The sequence below is a fragment of the Vigna umbellata genome, chromosome 11 (genome assembly GCF_029865625.1).
Source record: "Vigna umbellata cultivar VRB3 chromosome 11, Vumbellata_1.0, whole genome shotgun sequence".
NCBI lineage: Eukaryota > Viridiplantae > Streptophyta > Magnoliopsida > Fabales > Fabaceae > Vigna > Vigna umbellata.
Window position 1 is genome coordinate 407,069 of NC_142175.1, and position 17,619 is coordinate 424,687.

Below are 17,619 nucleotides of genomic sequence, written 5' to 3' on the forward strand. Positions count from 1 at the left end.
TTTAGAAATCGAAGTGCAATCAAACCTTGGGACAATTAACGTATACAAGTGATTTTGGATTATTTTAGGGAAAATCAGTAGATTACTTCAAGGCTCAATGATTTTTTATATCTATTTCTATTGAAGTAATTATTTTAGTAGCCGTTGGTAAGACTAAATTAGGCAAAAGAAAAAGATGATGTATTAGTGCAACAATTAAAAGGATTAAATGAGTTGAATTGAATACATATCAACTAGTATAATGTTCAGGGTGCATCCATCATCTTCTAGGTTGGTGGTCTTCATAAAAGGCAAGAGAGCCAAGACAAAGATTAAGGATAATCAAAAGGACATTTACAAAGTACCACATAAACTCAATACAATGAAGGAGAGATTGTCTAAGATTGGGGAATAAGAACATAAGGTGGAGTTGTTTGATGATGATTAATCATATACCAATTTAGGCTTTCTTTCTAATATATCAAATTGAGTGAAAATTTTGAAACTATCTGTTTAAATTTAATTTTAAATAATAAATAGAAAAATTATAACAAATTAACATTTGTAATCGCAAATGAAGACAAGGAAAGAAAAATTGAAAATAGGAAAGAAAAGATGAAGAGAGGGATGAATGTGTTTTGTATTTACCTTAAGATATGTGTGCTCTGCAATTTCCACAAACCTTCAAAGACTCAGGTAATGCTCTCTGCAATTAGGGCTGAAATGAAGCATACCCCTCACACTTAACTTTAATCTCTTTGCTCTTTTGAGTATAAAACCCTTGAACACTCTAGAATCTCATACTAATCCATTTCAACACGCATTCCTCCCATCAAAGAAAAGCATATCTTCCTTTTGTTTACAACTTTTGAATCATTTCTTCAATTTTATTTTCATGTTGTTGGCTCACATCTCAGCCCGCATTGCTCCATGTAAAGAAAAAGCATATCTGCATTCTCTTCTCAACTTTTGCATTAACTATTATTCTTTTAGTTTTGCCTAAATTTAGTAAAAGGATGAATACAATGCATCCTGATTCTAATAATATCGTTCTAATTATTATTATTATTATTATTATTATTATTATTATTATACTCTTTTTTATTAAAAATGAGAGTTTTTTATTGCCATATTATTAAAATTCATTATAATTTCATCTTTTATTTTTTCACCTTTTAGAATTTCACTTTATTTTTAAATACCTACACCTTCGCTAATTTGTTATCATTTATTTTGGTTGCCATGTAAACATACTTTCTGATTTAATTTGTGACATTACTTGTCTGTTTGCCATATTTTAGATTGATCTATGATAGAATATTATATAATACTTATCATGCATTTGTAATTTTGTTTTTCAGTTATAATTTTATTTTAAGTGTTTTAACATTATGACGTCTCACTACAAGAAAAATGACTATAGATATAATCTAAAATTTCCATATTTTAGATTGATCTATAATCACATAAATTCTTTTTAATCCAAAAAATGAAGTATAGATATAGTTGAAAGAGAGTGAAAGAGAATGGTATAGACACTTCATTACACTCATCTCAACAACTAAAATATTCCAACATCCATTGTAGAAAAAGAAAGAGTATCATCATCATTCTGATACAACAACAATGAGTCCTCCATATTCTCCACCACCATGTTCACCCTATTATCCATACTATTCTCCTCCTCCTCCTCGTTCTCCTCCTCCACCACAACCACCACCACCACCACCGCCACATTGCAACAAGACAAACTACACAAAACCCTTTCCACCACCTCCACCACCACCGTCATCTCCACCTTCAAACTGTAACACGACCAAACCTCCACCTCCCATTTCCCATAACTGTTCATGCCTTCCCAATACTCCTATCGTTCCTCCTCCTCCTCCAATCACACCCTACTCCACTTCTCCTCCTCCTCCTTATATTGTAGTGAAACACGACTACAAAGCTGTATTAGCAGTTTCAGCTTCTCTAGGTGGCATCTTGGTGGCTTTTCTTCTCCTTGGTGGTGTTGTCTTACTTTCAAGACTAATAAAGAAGCCACCAACAATTTCACCTCCACATCAATATGCCCCAGAATATAACCAACCACCACCACCTACAACAACTTCACCTCCACATCAATATGCCCCAGAAAATAACCAATCACCACCACCACCCGCCATCACTTCCTATCAATCCATTCAGATCGATGAACCTGGATATGGTGTTGCTGATGCTGGCGGTGACCCACCTTCTGAACCTGACTCAGTCTTAGTCTCTCATGATCATGGCCATCACAACTATGGCTAATAACTAATTAGTTCAGAATTGCCGTGGTTTCACCTAATTTTTTTGACACATAATATGTGTCTCGTACAACCTTAAACATATGTGTCGTGAAGATTAGTCGGAACTGTGATAAAGTGACAGCACGCGATTGTCTGATACGTTCATTTTAAAGTCGTTGTTTTTGTTTGTTTGATTGTTTCAAACTTTTCCATTTATTTCGGAGATACGTATATATGTATACGACTTAGCATGTGCATGATTTTGTATTTTATTGTTAGGTTTTGAAATAAAACATAGTAGGAAACCTCATCACTTTGTACATAGATGCTGGTTTGGTGGTCGAGGTTTCTCACTCACTGTGTCTGAAGACTGCATGTCATGACAGTAAATAAATATTATTCAGTTTCTCGTGTAGTTTTTCTCTTCATTTTTCATCAATAGTTAAGTTTGTTTTACGTTACATTATAAACAATCTGTGATGTTAACATAGTATGCAGTTGAGTTTACTTTTGCAATTAATCTCGTTTAGAAATTAAATTTCTAAAACAGTAAGTTATAATCTAAAATATGTGATTATAACAGTAAAACTTATTTAGAGAACAATTTAGTAGCCACTCAAAAATAAGTGTTTTTTACATTATCTACTATTGAGGTGGTAGGTGGTAGCGTTTATGATTTAAGTTTTTCTCTGAATTGAACTAAAAACTTCATCCTTAATCGGAGTGACACTACTACAGAATTGATCATAGATAGCGCTAAATAGATAGCGCTTTTTTTAATAAGCGCTATCTATGAATGTGCGGAAAGATAGATAGCGCTTTTTTAAATAAGCGCTATCTATACATATGACAATAGATAGCGCTTTTTGAAAAAAACACTATCTATAAATAATTAATATTATTATTTTTATTTATAATTTAAAATAGACTAATAGATAGCGTTTTCTTAAACAAGCGTTGTCTATTCCAACACAATACATAGCGCTTTTTAAAAAAAATGTTTTCAGTTTTCTTAAGGTGGGTGCCGTGAATGTGGCTTCGAGACCGGCTGGGAACAATATTGGTTATATTTTCTATCCTTATTTCTTTTTTCTTTATTTTTTTACTTCTTTCTTAGAGTTTTGTCGAGAAGCACAAAGAAATTGGCGAGAGAGAATTCGGGGGTCGAGGGCATGATTTTCGAAGGCTCATTCTTCCCTTTTCTTCTCTATTTTCCATTCACTAACACTCTGCTTGTGTGACCACCCTCTCCTTCTACGCCCCTCCCAATCTCCCCTTTCCCCAACCTCATCTTCGTCGACGCCGCTGGCTCCCTCGCCATTTTTGACACGGATGGCTTCGTCCATCTTACCACGCTTTCCGTCCACCGCAACGCCGCTATCAACAACCTCGCCCTGCACCCGTCCGGTGAGCGCGCCCTCACCGTTGCTCGTGACAGCTACCTCGCCGTCGTCAACCTCGTCCGCGGCTACCGCAACTGCTGCTTGCGCCTCGACAAGGAAGTTACTCTGGTCAAGTTCAATTCATCCGGCGACCACTTTTTTATGGCCACAAAGAAGAAGGTTTCTGTCCACCAGACTGAGGATGCACACATATTGTTCGAATTGGAATGCTCTAAGCTCCTTCTCTGCGCTGCTCCTGCTAGGTTATGTGATTCTTCAAATTCTTTCTTTGTTTTCTCGAATTATCATCGAATATCAAGTTGGTTATTTATATTTTCTCTGTTTCTTCTTTTGGTACTGCTGATTTGTCTTGTATGTTAAAAAAACCCTAGGGTTTAGGTAGCATTTGATAAAGAAAGTTTGGTATATTGTCACTAGTTAAGTTTTTCGGGCGTCTAATACTTGTGATGTTCTGCTGTGGGAAGATTTTACACAGATTTTGGAGACTATTTGAAGCATCAATGAACCGTGAGAAGTTCCCAGAGAAGGTGCACTCATAAACTAACTATTTTTAACTTTGGATGATGGAGATTATAGATATTTTACTGTGTCTTACAGAACAACTTAATACCTCATTGTACCCATGTCAATTCTAATTCTTCTAAAACAAATTGCATAAAAAATTTAGATCTGATGGCTTAATTATTGATTTGTTGCTTGCTTACTACAGGTATCCTCCACATGAAAGAAGAGCAAATGCTATAGTGCAGTAGCATGTCTAAATTTATAATTAACTATATTTGTTCTAATATCAACACTGGGGAAGTGACTTTTCTCTGTTGTTTTCATGTTGATTGTAGGAAGATGTAATAAAGCCTCTACTTGATGTGACAGAAACAACTCTGCTTCACTACTGTATGTAGTCTCTTAAGTTGATGAGGTGCAACTGACTTGAGTTTTAATTGCTTGTCAAGTATGCATTCTAAAGCTATCATTTTTTTTCTTTACTCTCAAGAGCCTGACTGTGCCGCTATTATCTACTACACTTTTGTGCCATACATGACTACTTCCCTATAATATATATAGGGGATGAAACCACTTTTTTTTTGCTTTTTTATGTTATTAACAACTTATAATGTTTTGCTGTAACACCCGTTTTTAATATATATATATATATATATATATATATATATATATATATATATATATATATATATATATATATATATAATAACATAAATGCTTATCATCAACCTGGTAAAATATAATTTATTTGACCTGTCCTAGAAGTTTTTGTATTTCCAGTAATTATTATTTTGACACCCATAATTGTAATTTTTCTCGAGACATCTAATCATGGGTGGAAAGAAGGAAGGAGTTTAATTTTTATGATGTACTTCTTTATTGGCTACGGTTTCATCTACAAAGGGAGCAGCTCCACTCAATTAATTATTCATTTATGGACCCATTCAAATTCATTTTGGTAAGCCAAAGCATAAGTTGGAATAAAATTGGAGACATCTCACGGGCCATTGCTTGGAATCCTTTAAGAAGTAAATGGAATGAAAGAAGGGGACCACATTGCAAAGGGGCCACGGTTTTGGACAATTGTGAAAGCATTAAGAAGAAGTACATAATGGAGGGGCCACCAATTTGAAAGTTCACGTAGAGGAGATCCAAAAATGTGCTGAATTTTATTATTAAAAGGGAGTGGTGTCACGGCCCCACACAAAAGAAAGCTTGAAGAGATGTCTGCATATTGTTTTACGGTGCTATTCCACTCCACTTGGTTTTGATTCTTCAATTGAAAAACAAAAAGCACATCATGGCCACAAATTGAAAGAGTGTTCGGTTCTTTATTGTTTTCAAGAAGGAAGTCCAGAAAACGGTTTTGAGATGCAGCAGCAAGTTTGGTCACGGCTTGGTCTTGGAGAAAAGAAAGCCCAGCAGCTTGGACGGAAGATGGCAGCAGCACTCACGGCCTTCACAGTCCAGCAAGCTCCACGGTTCTGGTCTAGCATTAGAAGCACCATCCAACCACCACTTAGCATGCTATTTTGGATGTTTTCTTGAAGATTGTTTTGGAGGACCAAAGGGAGAAGAGTTGATTCATTGTCATGGAATGGTGAAGGGAGCCTACTAGAAGAAGATTCACGTGAATCTTGGCTGGACTACAACAGCTGCCACGTTCAAAGCACACAACATTTGGTGATGGAAGAATGAGAGGATGCAACAACCATCCAACAAGCATCACCGGAGAGGAGAAGCTTGAAAGCAGCGTCCATCACGATCACAGCAGAAGCAGCGCATCCAGTAAGCAAGCCCATCTATCTTCACCTTGTCCCAGCAGCAAATGAAAGTGCAGCACCTTGATCTAGAAGTTTGGAGGTACACGGAGATGACCCATGGGTAGCGTTCAAAGAGGAATGAAGAAGGGAGCCATGGATGGAAGAAAATTCACATCAAGCAGAGAATGAAACAGATGTGTGAATGGGAAGAAGAAGGGTGTCCACGGCATGAAAAAGAAGACAAGAGATGTAAGGCCTCACCTATTTCCTTGGCAAATCTAGGAGTTGAAGGAAGTCAGGAACGGGGGAGACAAAAACAAACGTGAAAGCTGGAAGGAATTCAGGCTGCCAATTGAGAACAAGACAAAACAACTAGTCTGAATTCAAGGAGATCCTACGGGAGTTGGTCAGAGAATTGGTTATAAAAGGAAGCAGCAACCAGAGAAGAAACTCAGTAGAATTAGGAGTAGGAGTAGAATAGTTAGGAAGCAATTTACGTTCTGTGGTATGTTCCTCCACAGAACATATTTAGTAAGCAGGATGACGTCCTTTCTGCTGCTGAGAGGTACATGGAAGAGCATGGAACTGAAGCATTTGAAAGACTCATAACCAAGGTACACATTATCCAAATTTTTTTGTGACCAGTACTTATGGAAACCAAGAATCTTATGGAAGGTTTTAGATGTAAATTATAGTTACTTTTGTTAATTTCATTGACAACAGAATTTATAGGAAGCATCCCTGTTTTAGTGCAATTTAAGCATGAAAATCATGTATATGCTAATCAGATCAAAACCATTAAACTAAATACAATAGCTATTTACTCATTAAAGAAAACATAATAACTACTTACCCTTTTGTGGTGCTTTCCTTTTTCAATCCCAAAAGCTTCCTCCACTTATCTTACCCTTCGAATACTCTGCAGTCCTATATCACACAAATTCAACCAGAGAAAACCATATCAAACATATATATAATTAATAATATAAATTATATGTTATAGTCCTTAAAGATTGTGTAAACATACCTTAACACGCCTCTGAATGTTCACTCAATGTCCTAAAAATGCACCAAAGTATTCCGTAACACACCAACCAAACCAAACCCCATTTTGTGCCCGAAATACCAAAGAACAAAAGGGTTTAGGATTTTCACATTTTACAAATGAAATCACTTAGGAATGAACAAAATTTAATTACCACTACACACCAAACAAATAAAGATATATATTAAAGGAACAATATTCTGGACTCACTTTCTCCCCGAGACTGAATGACGGCGACCCAAAATCAGAGTGCGAGAACAACAGTCCTAGGGTTCCTCTGCAACTGGAACATCACGGCGGCGTTGACGGCGAACACGATTACCCCACAACAGCACTACAACTGGAACACCACGATTGAAGGCAGGGACTCCTACGGTTCCAGCGACGAAGATGATGGTTCGAGATTAAGCCTATGATTGATGACAATCGCTTCATGAAAGGAATGGCCAGAGAAGAACCAAATTTACTAAGCATTAGGGTTTGATTTACTTACCTGATTAAGCTACTCAACGCCCAACTACGGCACCGCACCCAACAATGAGCCCCAAACACAGTGTTTGATGAAGGTCACAATAATAGAGAAAGAGAGAGACGAGGAAGAACCCAGACCAACACCCACACCGAAGATGGCTCCAAAGAACGACACCGAACTGAGATCGAAGATGGTTTGAAAGAGAAAGGAAAGCGTGATGGTTCGAGAGAGAAGAAATCTCTAGGGTTCGAGAAAGAGAGGAAAGCTCGAGGTTGAGAAATGATACCCAACTTTCACTTAATCAGAAATATATTTTTTAAAAATAATTATTTCCCTGATCTGTATATAATATCTGCAGATAACAATTGGTTCTAACTACATACTGATAACACAACTTATATACGGATCCCATCCTTGGATAATTTTCCCGCTACCACGCGCCAACCTTATATACGGATTTTATATACGGAACATCCGTATATAAATAACCGTAGATAATATCCGTATATAATTCTTTTTTTAAATTCCGTATATAAATTCCGTATATAATATATGTCGTATATACGGATTTAAATCCGTATATAATATTCTGTATATAAATCCATTATTTCTTGTAGTGATTCTCCCATTTGTTCCTTTTTTGTTGTTCCTCTAATGTCTCGTTTCGCTTTTTTTGGGTTGGAGAAAACTTATAACATATGCCACATTTAGAGTCGAAAGAAGGAAATGTATCTTCTTTTGCCATTGTCGGAAATGAACGCCTTCAAACTTGTCTAGTCTGTGAAAGTTTGCAGACATCTCAAAAATTGTTGTCATCTTAGAGAAGATATTGCTTTTAGACTGTTGGAACAATTTTTCAAGAACTTAGAGAAACAAGATGAACAACAATGTAAACTTGATATAATCTTCTAAGCGTGAATACACACTTTCTTAAAAGCAATATTTCGTCCCTTATAAGAGTGAAGGGGATCACAATATCCGCTTTTGAGATACAAAGAAGAAATACAACGATAATACTCACTCTTAATATTAACGTCAAACAAGAATAAAATTTTCACGAATTGATTTGTGTGTTAAGTGAATGACAGAATGTAGATAAAAGTCTCTCACCATCAATAAATTACAAGATCCCTTTATATAGATGTTGATCAGGCATCTTTCAAATCCAAGAGATACCGGATTCTGATTAGTTATATTTCTTTATAAATGATTGTAACTTTTCATGAATGATTGTAACTCTTCATGAACAATTGTAACTCTGTATTGGTTGTAACCGTTCATTAGTTTTAACTCTTCACGAATAATTTTAACTTTTCATGAATCTGAAAATTATCTCTAATACTCTTAAATTCCAACATGAATTCCACCACTCAAAAGGGCGGATCTTTATCACTTATGTTGGAGGAGACTCCTCTAAATATCTTCAATTTCTGCATTTCCATCAATTTGACATTCTTCATCTTTTTCGGTTATTTTCAATTTCGCTACTAGTTCAACCAATTTGCTACGAACAAGCCTTAGCGTCCCAAATATGAAATGAGGAGTTCATCAATTAATAACGGGTCTTTCCAGAAAAGTTTCATTAGCTCTGACATGTATGGAAGAAACAGTCACCAAGAAAAGGCTCTGGAGGTTTTCGAGGAGATGCCTAGAACAACTGTTGTTGTTCAGAATTCCTTGATCAGTGGATATGGTTTGAGAGGTGACAACATATCATGCAATCACCATTTAAAAAGGATGTACAACGAAGGATTCAAGCCAACTTTGACTACTTTATGTAGTTTAATAATGGTTTGTTCACGATTTGCTCGACTACTGGAAGGAAAGTTTGTACATGGATATATAATACAAAACAGAATACAACCTGTTGTTTTCATTAGTAGTTCACCGATGGATCTATACTTCAAATGTGGAAGGGTAGGTCAGCTAAAAACATCTTTAAATCGATACCAAAGTCTAAGGTAGTTTATGGAAATGTCATGATTTTTGGATATGTTGCTGAAGGGAAACTTTTGGAAGCCCTTTCCCTATTCAGAGAAATGAGAAAACCTTATGTTGAGCTAAATGCTATTATTTGTACCAGTGTTTTAGCAGGTTATTCTTAACTAGCAGCACTAGAACAAGGTAAAGAAATTCATAATGTGATCGGATTCCGATATTTTAACAATTTTTTTTAACAATTTTTGACAATAAATTACGTATTAGTTTTCTGTATATTTGAAATGGATCAATCACAAATTACTATGTAAGTTGTTATAAAAAAAATTGTTAAAACAACATTTTTCTTTTACTAAATGCTGCAATCCGATGTAAAACCTGATAGGGTTACTTTTCTTTCTATAAAGGGGATGAGGTAACTGGCCTTGGCCTTTACATGTCTCTAACAAAACTCTAGAAAAGAACCAAAAATAGAACAAAAAGAAATTTGCCTTTGTTTTGCTGGATTGCTGATTTCATCTAGGATTGCTAGATGAATTAAAGAATCTACCATTCATAATACATGGAAGAAAATGTATTTTCTTCAAATGCTCACAAAAACTGAGAGCTTCTCTCTTTTAGAGGTCAAGTAACTAACAAAAGTCAAGCTTTAAAGCTGATAGATTCGGTAGTTAGCACAATAGCATCGTATTCTTACGTAGGGCAGTTAAATTTGATGCATATCTAACTATTCTTACTGTTTGCTTTATCTGTACCAATTTGTTTATAGTAATAATAAATCTCTCCTGTAACTATCATGTCTAACCTTTCCTGCCTATCTGATGGTGTTTTCTTTATGTTATGTAAAAGATGGATAATAATTTAAATGTGTACCTTGTTTTTAATTTTCCCCCACTTTGTTCTCATAGACATTGTCATACGAACTTTGGTATTGTTTCTTCGTTACACTATAAAAATATTTTTACATCGATTAAAAATGAGTTCTTATATCTGTATGCACAGATATAGAAACAAGAGATATAGAAGAAATTCAATTTTTATATCAGATCCAAAACTGATATAAAATTTAAAAATCTTATACCGGTTCAGTAACAGGTATTAAAGGATTATTTTTATTGACAAAGTTGGAATTACTTTTTCTTTATTAAATCACAATTAATTTTTAACTATTGTGATTACAACTTTTCTCAACTAGTTCCACCAATATTTTTTGTTTCTTCGTATTAAAACCTTTTTATGAAACAAAACAAAATACCACTTATTAATTATTAGATTAATTTTCTAGTTGAGGAAGATTTATACTAAAATGAGCATGACTATTAAAATTCTCATAGGCATAGTATGTTTCCGTATCTGTTTTTCTCTATCCAGAGTGAGATATTATATTTCGAATAGTTTCCCTAACATAAAAAGTCCTTAACAATTCAACCCTTAACTTCAATCTCTTTGTTTTTTAGATTAAACCTTTGAACACTCTAGAATCTCACACTAATCTATTTCAACACGCATTGCTCCCAACTAAGAAAAGCATCTCTTTCTTTTCTTTACAACTTTTGAATACTTTCTTCAGTATAATTTTTCTATTGTTGGCCCACATTTTTCTTTGGAATCTCATCTTCTAATAAAGTTTATTCTAGGTCTTTGACAAACCCATTGACCAAAATCTAATGGATCTGAATTCAAATTTGAACTTTGAAGTGTCATCATAGTAATTAATATGATATAACGCATCTTAATTCAAATAATACCACACAAAACTTTTTTCTTTTTATTTATTAATATAAAATAAAATTTGAATTCCTAACAATGAAGAAATATCTCATTATACTTTTAATTGTCATATTATTAACATTGATGCTAATTTTATCTTTTTTATTTTTTTCACTATCAAAATTTCACTTAATTTTAAATACCTGTATGTACTATATAAACTCGCTGGTTGGTCAACATAGGATGACCGATTGGTCATGAGAATGACCTAACAGTCAATACAAACCAACATTACCAATAGCACGGAATAATTAAAGATAAAGCATGTTTAATAGTCGTTGAGTTATAATTAGGCCGATAATAAATATAAGTCTACCTCAAAATTTATAAATACAAATTTGATGAATAATAGTAGATAATTGCATTGAATTTGCGTTTAATATTTTAACTACGTAAGCTTGAAATGATTTTAACATTGTATCTTTTTTAAGTAATTTTCGACTCGGACTCAACGAGATATATATATATATATATATATATATGAATGCAGGAGGAAGTGTGTTTTGGAGTTGTAGAATCGACCGAGAAGAGTGTGAGATCATATTATTGGTGTTTGTCTTACACTTTGTTTATTCAACTTTAAGTCCATGGTTGGAAAGCAAGAGTAAATGAACACGTAACACATAATCTTTGATGTTTCTTTTAGAGGCATTAGCAGCATGTTGTTCAATAAGAAATTATTTTAAAAAAATCCAACTTCTCTTATTGCTTCCTGCGTGAGAGGACAATTCCCATATTGATGTATCCAAGTAGAAAGTTTGTTTCCCTTTTCCTTCTCAAATACATATTGGATGGCCTCAACTCAAAAATTTGACTAATAAGACTGATTTAAGTTTGAAATCAATTTGATAAAGAACTCAAATAAGATAATCTTGAATTTTATCAATGGTAATGATATGCATTTTCCATGTCCTAAAAGTTAAAATAAACAACAAAATCATAATAAAACAAATAGAAGAAATTTATACTGCATAACATGTATCCGAAGACCAAATGTATTAAGAAAAATAAAACAAACAAACGATGATGGTTTTATTTGAGAAAAGATGATAGGTTCGGGAAAGTATAAGCTAAGAACAAAGTTTCAACGCAACCAACATAAATTAATAAGAAACGGAAGAATAATATGAGATAGCCAAGTTTGTGGTCAAAGTAGTTCTGACTTGGAAACTTTGAGCCTGATCGTGTTCCTGAAGTTGATGCTTAAGATCCTCCGAATGCAGAATCAAAGTTTCTCTGAAAAGGAAATGTCATTCAAAAGATAAACAATAAAAACACATTCAAGTGATCAAATTCATGTCATCTCTCGTAGAACAATTAATATGCGGATAAAACAAAATACAAGATATCTTCTTGTAACCTGGAGAAGCTTTTTGAATGTCTTCAACACCAACATCTTCAAGTTCTATATTCACAACTGAAAACGGTACAGATATTTGAGCTTCACCATGTTCCTACATAGATTCAATCAATCCGTCATAACATCAGCTTCAATCTCTTTATATTTTATGAATAGAAAACAAGCAACACTAGTTTTTAGCATGGGAAGTTATATATATATATATATAGTATTTCACTACATTCAAAAGTAACTGATAAGTGAAGTAATGAACTAACTGATTCTGAATCAGTTGACAACGCTATCGTCTTCTCATATGGTGATGCAGTTCCATCTTCACAAGTTTTCTTTGTTTCCTGCATAAAATAAACGAGTTATTAAATTGAGTATTTGATTGAATGTGATTTGCAGTTAGATATGTTAACGGAAATAGATTGATTTGTGTTGACCTGCGATGAAGGGAAGTCAGTTCCTGAAAATACCTCAGCTTTAGCATCAATTGAAAAGTCTTCTTTTGCTTTTGTCATTTCATTCTGACTCCTAATCTCTGTGGGTTTAGAGTCTTCGTGGAGATCATCTGCGATCTCTGTTAATATATTCTTTATAGGTTGATCTGTCGCTTCTGATCATATAATAAATATTAAACACCTCTCACAACGTAATTCACAAGATTAAAAATGTGTGCTTTTAATTATAAATAATATTTTTAAAAGTGTAAGAGTATTTGTTTATAAATGATATTTTGATAATTAATACAAGCTAGCTTCAATTGCTTATTTTCTTCCGTTAATTTTTTTCCTCTTCACTTTGTATTTTTTTCTCTCTGTTACCATAAATGAAACAAAACATCTATGCTAGAGAATAGTTTTACTTTATCGCATTATGAATGTCTTAAATAATCTGTTTCCAAAAAAGAGAGTCAGAACCTGTAGAATTAGTATTTTGAGAATTGGTAAACACTGAGTTAGATGTTCCCTGAAAATCTCCATCATTAACATCTTTAGATATAGGAGGCTCCGTGTTAAGATTTGAAGAAGGTATGGCCATTTCTTCTTCATCATTTTCCTGCATATAGATTTATTGAAACCTTAATCTTTTAGGTTATTAGTGTTTATAAATTCAATTTAGTAATAATTCATTAATAGTATATGATGTTAGAGGAATATGAAGAGTAAATAAAGTATTAAAATCTCAATAACTATTTGAGTATTTTTTTTATTAATTTTTATTAAATATTTTAATTTAATTTATACTCAAAATTCTTATATTTTTATTTTTTGTTTAAATGAGTGACATAACTATTATTTTATGTCATTATTTTGCTCATTTGTTTTTCGTTGTTAATATAAACAATATACGCGACGTGTATATTATACCTTAATTGAAAAATAGCACTGGTAGTGAGCAGAAATAGTATCATTCACGTTATCTATAAACTCTCGTTATATTTGATCTGTTTATTTTTCAAATGCAAGATATCACTCAAATGTAAATCAGTTGTGTGAAAACCTAGAGTGGTGGTGATTTTTACAAGAGAATAGTATAATATTTTAATTATAAAAGGTTTAAGTTATATAAATATTTTTAATAGTTGAATTTCATTTTATATAAAATTGTCGTTTCTCTAAACCTTTTCTTTAAGTTTTTTCTCTATTATTTCTCTTTAATTCTAATCTCAATCTTTATTAGAGATAACAGAATCGATCATAGCAATGAACTCTACATAACTATTAAATCAAGGAGTATATAACAAAGTAAGCACTAGTAAAAAAATAACGTTTTTAACTCATATATTATGACTCGGTTTTTGTTGAACCAAAGCATATCAAAACACGGTGGCGAGGAAGAAACGGCGGCGAGGACGAAACGGCGACGAGGACGCAGCTGATAGCGTCTTCCTCGAGCTAGGTTGGGCCAAAGCGCGAAGATGAAGCTATGGAAGTGAAATTTGTGCGGAAGTAATGGATATGGTGGTGGGCTCACAATATTGGTGAGGTTTTGGTGAGTATTTGTGGTAGGATGGAGGTGTTTGATGGATCTCCGGAGAGGTTGGGCCAACTCTAGAGAAGGGTGGTTAGAAGGACCTCATGGGATGCTCTAGCCTTGACTTGAGACAAGATATGTTTGCACACATTTTGGCATAATAACATTCAAATTCATCAAGTGATTTTACAAGGAAGGAGACCCCAGTCCTTGAAGTTCCAGGGTGATGAAAACCACCACGAACACAGCACACAGCGACTCCGCCACCGCCACCAACTTTGTTTCCGAGTTTTGCTTCTCACTCTCTTCAAACTTCACATCAGGCCCAATTCACATCACTGCCACCGCCACCCCCATTTTTGTCTCTGCAATTCAAACCCCAATTCAGCCACCTCTCTCTCTGTAAAATCGTTTTCTCCGATACCCTACCACCCCCTTTTCCTCTCCCTCCCACACCTCAAATTGTGTCCAACAATCTTCCTCGGGTTGGCAGAATCTGAAGTTCGAAGAATACACAGACAAATCAAACCCTAACATTTTGGAAAACTCTAAGAACGATGCAAAGTTAAGGGAAGCGAGACCGACGGAACAATGGAAGCAAGAGCGGCAGAGCGAGTCGCGAGAGCGACGGAGCGAGAGCGAGAGTGACGGAGCGAGATCGCGAGAGCGAGAGCGCGAGAGCGAGAGCGAGATCGCGAGAGCGAGAGCGAGATCGCGAGAGCGAGAGCGACGGAGCGAGGGCGAGGGAGCGACGGAGCGACAGTGCGAGGGAGCGATGGAGCAACGGTGCTAGGGCGAGGGAGCGACGGAGCGAGGGACTGAGAGAGTGACGAAGCGAGGGACTGACTGAGAGAGTGACGGAGTGAGAAAGTGAGGGAGGGAGTCAGATCTGGAGGTGGAGGTAGAAGGAAAGGAGGGAGAGCGAGGGAGCCAGGGAGGGAGCCAGATCTGGAGGAAGAAGGAAATGAAAATGAAAGGTTACGTTTTTTTTGGTTCAGATACGTGCACATATGCCTCGGTTCTCTGCTCGCCCGAAGCAATACATCCATATAGGTCTCGGTTCTACACCTGACCGAGGCATATAGTTCTCAGAAAAAAAATGAAAAAAAAATAAAATGATTATATACCTCGGTTTCCGTTTAAACCGAGGCATAAACATTATTTCGCATTAGCAGGTAGACTTTTAGGCTTCGGTCGTTGCTTTAACCGAGGTAATATGACTTATATGCTTCAGTTGATTTTGAACCGAGACGTATAAGTTCACTTAAGTTACAAAAATACCACCACATTTTAATAGGCTTCGGTTTCACCTTAACCGAAGCCTATAACGCGAGTTTAAAAACAATTTTTTTACTAGTGCACATTAGATATTGGATAGAAATGAGAAAGTAAAGCACTATATAAAGATGAAAGACTCATTAACCTATTACCTTAAGGTTTTGGGTAGAGAGTAATGTCAATCCTTTATATAGTTGGGCTCATATCTCATTGGTGTTTTTTGGTATTGTGTCTCTCTGGTGAACCTGCTCCTCGATAAATCCAACAGAGACAACCTCTGGTTGCGCGAGTTGGGTTTTCTAGCTTTGAGTCATCTTAGGAAATTTTGGATTCGTACTTCGTTAATCGTTGAATCAAACTAAAATTTTGACAGGTGGCCCTAGACATATGAATATTTAGTTTGACCATTGATATCTTGGATTAGAGGTTTGTGGTTACAATAATTTTTTCATCATTTTGATATACTTATTATGCAAATGAAATGGAAAATAAATTATGCATTGTAAATGTTTAGATTGTATTAAATTATATGTGGTGAGATTGGTTGAAAGTGGGGAACATATGTATGACATTGTATGTTATATTTGTTGGGTTATTGGGCTCCCTTCCTATGTAGAGAATATGTCCAAATAATGTGGACCTTTATGTTTCACTAGGTTAAGTAAAGATGGGCCAAATTAGTAGAAGGTTATAGTATAAAAAACAATTTCAGTGTTCTTATGACAGGAACCTTATATGTGATATGGTGTAATCCATTGACACTGCCCTTACAATGAAACAAGGGCCACTACAAGTTCACAATTTCCATTGAATCTAACCTTGAGATCTAAATAATTAAGTTTAGAAGAGTGTTTTGATGTGTGGTATATAGTTTTACATCTATTTGAAATGTATTGAGGTATGTTATGATATGATTATATGATATGATTATTGAGGTATGATGTTTCTTTTATAAATTAATTTATCTTTTTTTTCAATAATGATCACCTTAACGATAAGAAAATGAAAATGCACTTCTAGAAACACTTTTAGATAACGAGAATCCAACTCTCTGATTAGATAGAAAATAGTAATTTTTGTAATGTATAGTTTTGTGATAGAACAGAACATAGTAGTTTGAGATGTATATATGTTATGTTAATACAATTATACTTTATAGGATAACAATAGTAATATACTATTATACTATTAGTTATGAAAATGTTTTATTTTATTAGCCATAAAAAAATGAGATGTTACGAGTTTTTTTTTTGAAGTTGTTAAAAATACTGCTTTAGTTTCCTATTATGATTTACCCATTATGTGCGTAGCGTAATGGTATTTACACTATTGGAATAAAAATTTATGCGAGAATTCTTAGTGTGTCATGTTGTTGGTTTATCAGGTACGATTTTGTATGTTAATTGCTCATTAAACTAAAACAAGAAACTTACTGGTGAATGTGTTTTATGTAGAGGAAAATCTGTTGGTGATATTGGCATTGATGAAGCTTTTCCAACAACAATTTGTTGTTCTTCCTCTACTCTTTCTTTGCTTTCTTTCACTACATCCTCACGTTGTTTGTTGTCTTCATCAATCTTGGCAAGAGTAGATTGGTTTGCATTGTTCTGTGATGAAGTTAACTCACTCCCTCTGCATGATGCTGCTTCAACTCCAGAGTCTTCTCTCCTTGGATTCTCATTGCCAATCTCTTCGGGTTTAAGATTATCAAGAGCTCCACTTATTTGCTCATGGAGATCCCGATTTTTGAAATATTCTACAGAAAAGATAGTAACACCCTATTCAAAAAGTACTAACAAGAATAAAATAAAATGTGTGCGCTTAAGAATCATAATTTTAAAGTTAAATTCTAAACATATATATATATATATA

At 34.5% G+C, this 17,619-nt stretch overlaps 1 protein-coding gene across 5 annotated transcripts in view; it reads right to left on the reverse strand.

Annotated features, from left to right (window-relative positions):
- The window catches only part of LOC148190686 (uncharacterized), a 38,693-nt gene that overhangs the window by 16,280 nt on the left and 4,794 nt on the right, over positions 1-17,619 (reverse strand). For 2 of the 5 annotated variants that reach the window (XM_088101999.1, XM_088102001.1), the window contains exons 3-6: positions 17,181-17,503; positions 13,413-13,551; positions 12,936-13,108; positions 12,765-12,842 (exon numbers count right to left, since the gene is read on the reverse strand). In XM_088101999.1, coding sequence (XP_087958125.1) covers positions 12,765-12,842; positions 12,936-13,108; positions 13,413-13,551; positions 17,181-17,503 — 713 coding nt within the window. Of the gene's footprint in view, positions 1-12,099; positions 12,384-12,507; positions 12,602-12,764; positions 12,843-12,935; positions 13,109-13,412; positions 13,552-17,180; positions 17,504-17,619 lie in introns of those variants that run through there. The other 3 variants (XM_088102003.1, XM_088102000.1, XM_088102002.1) reach the window with 3 other exon arrangements.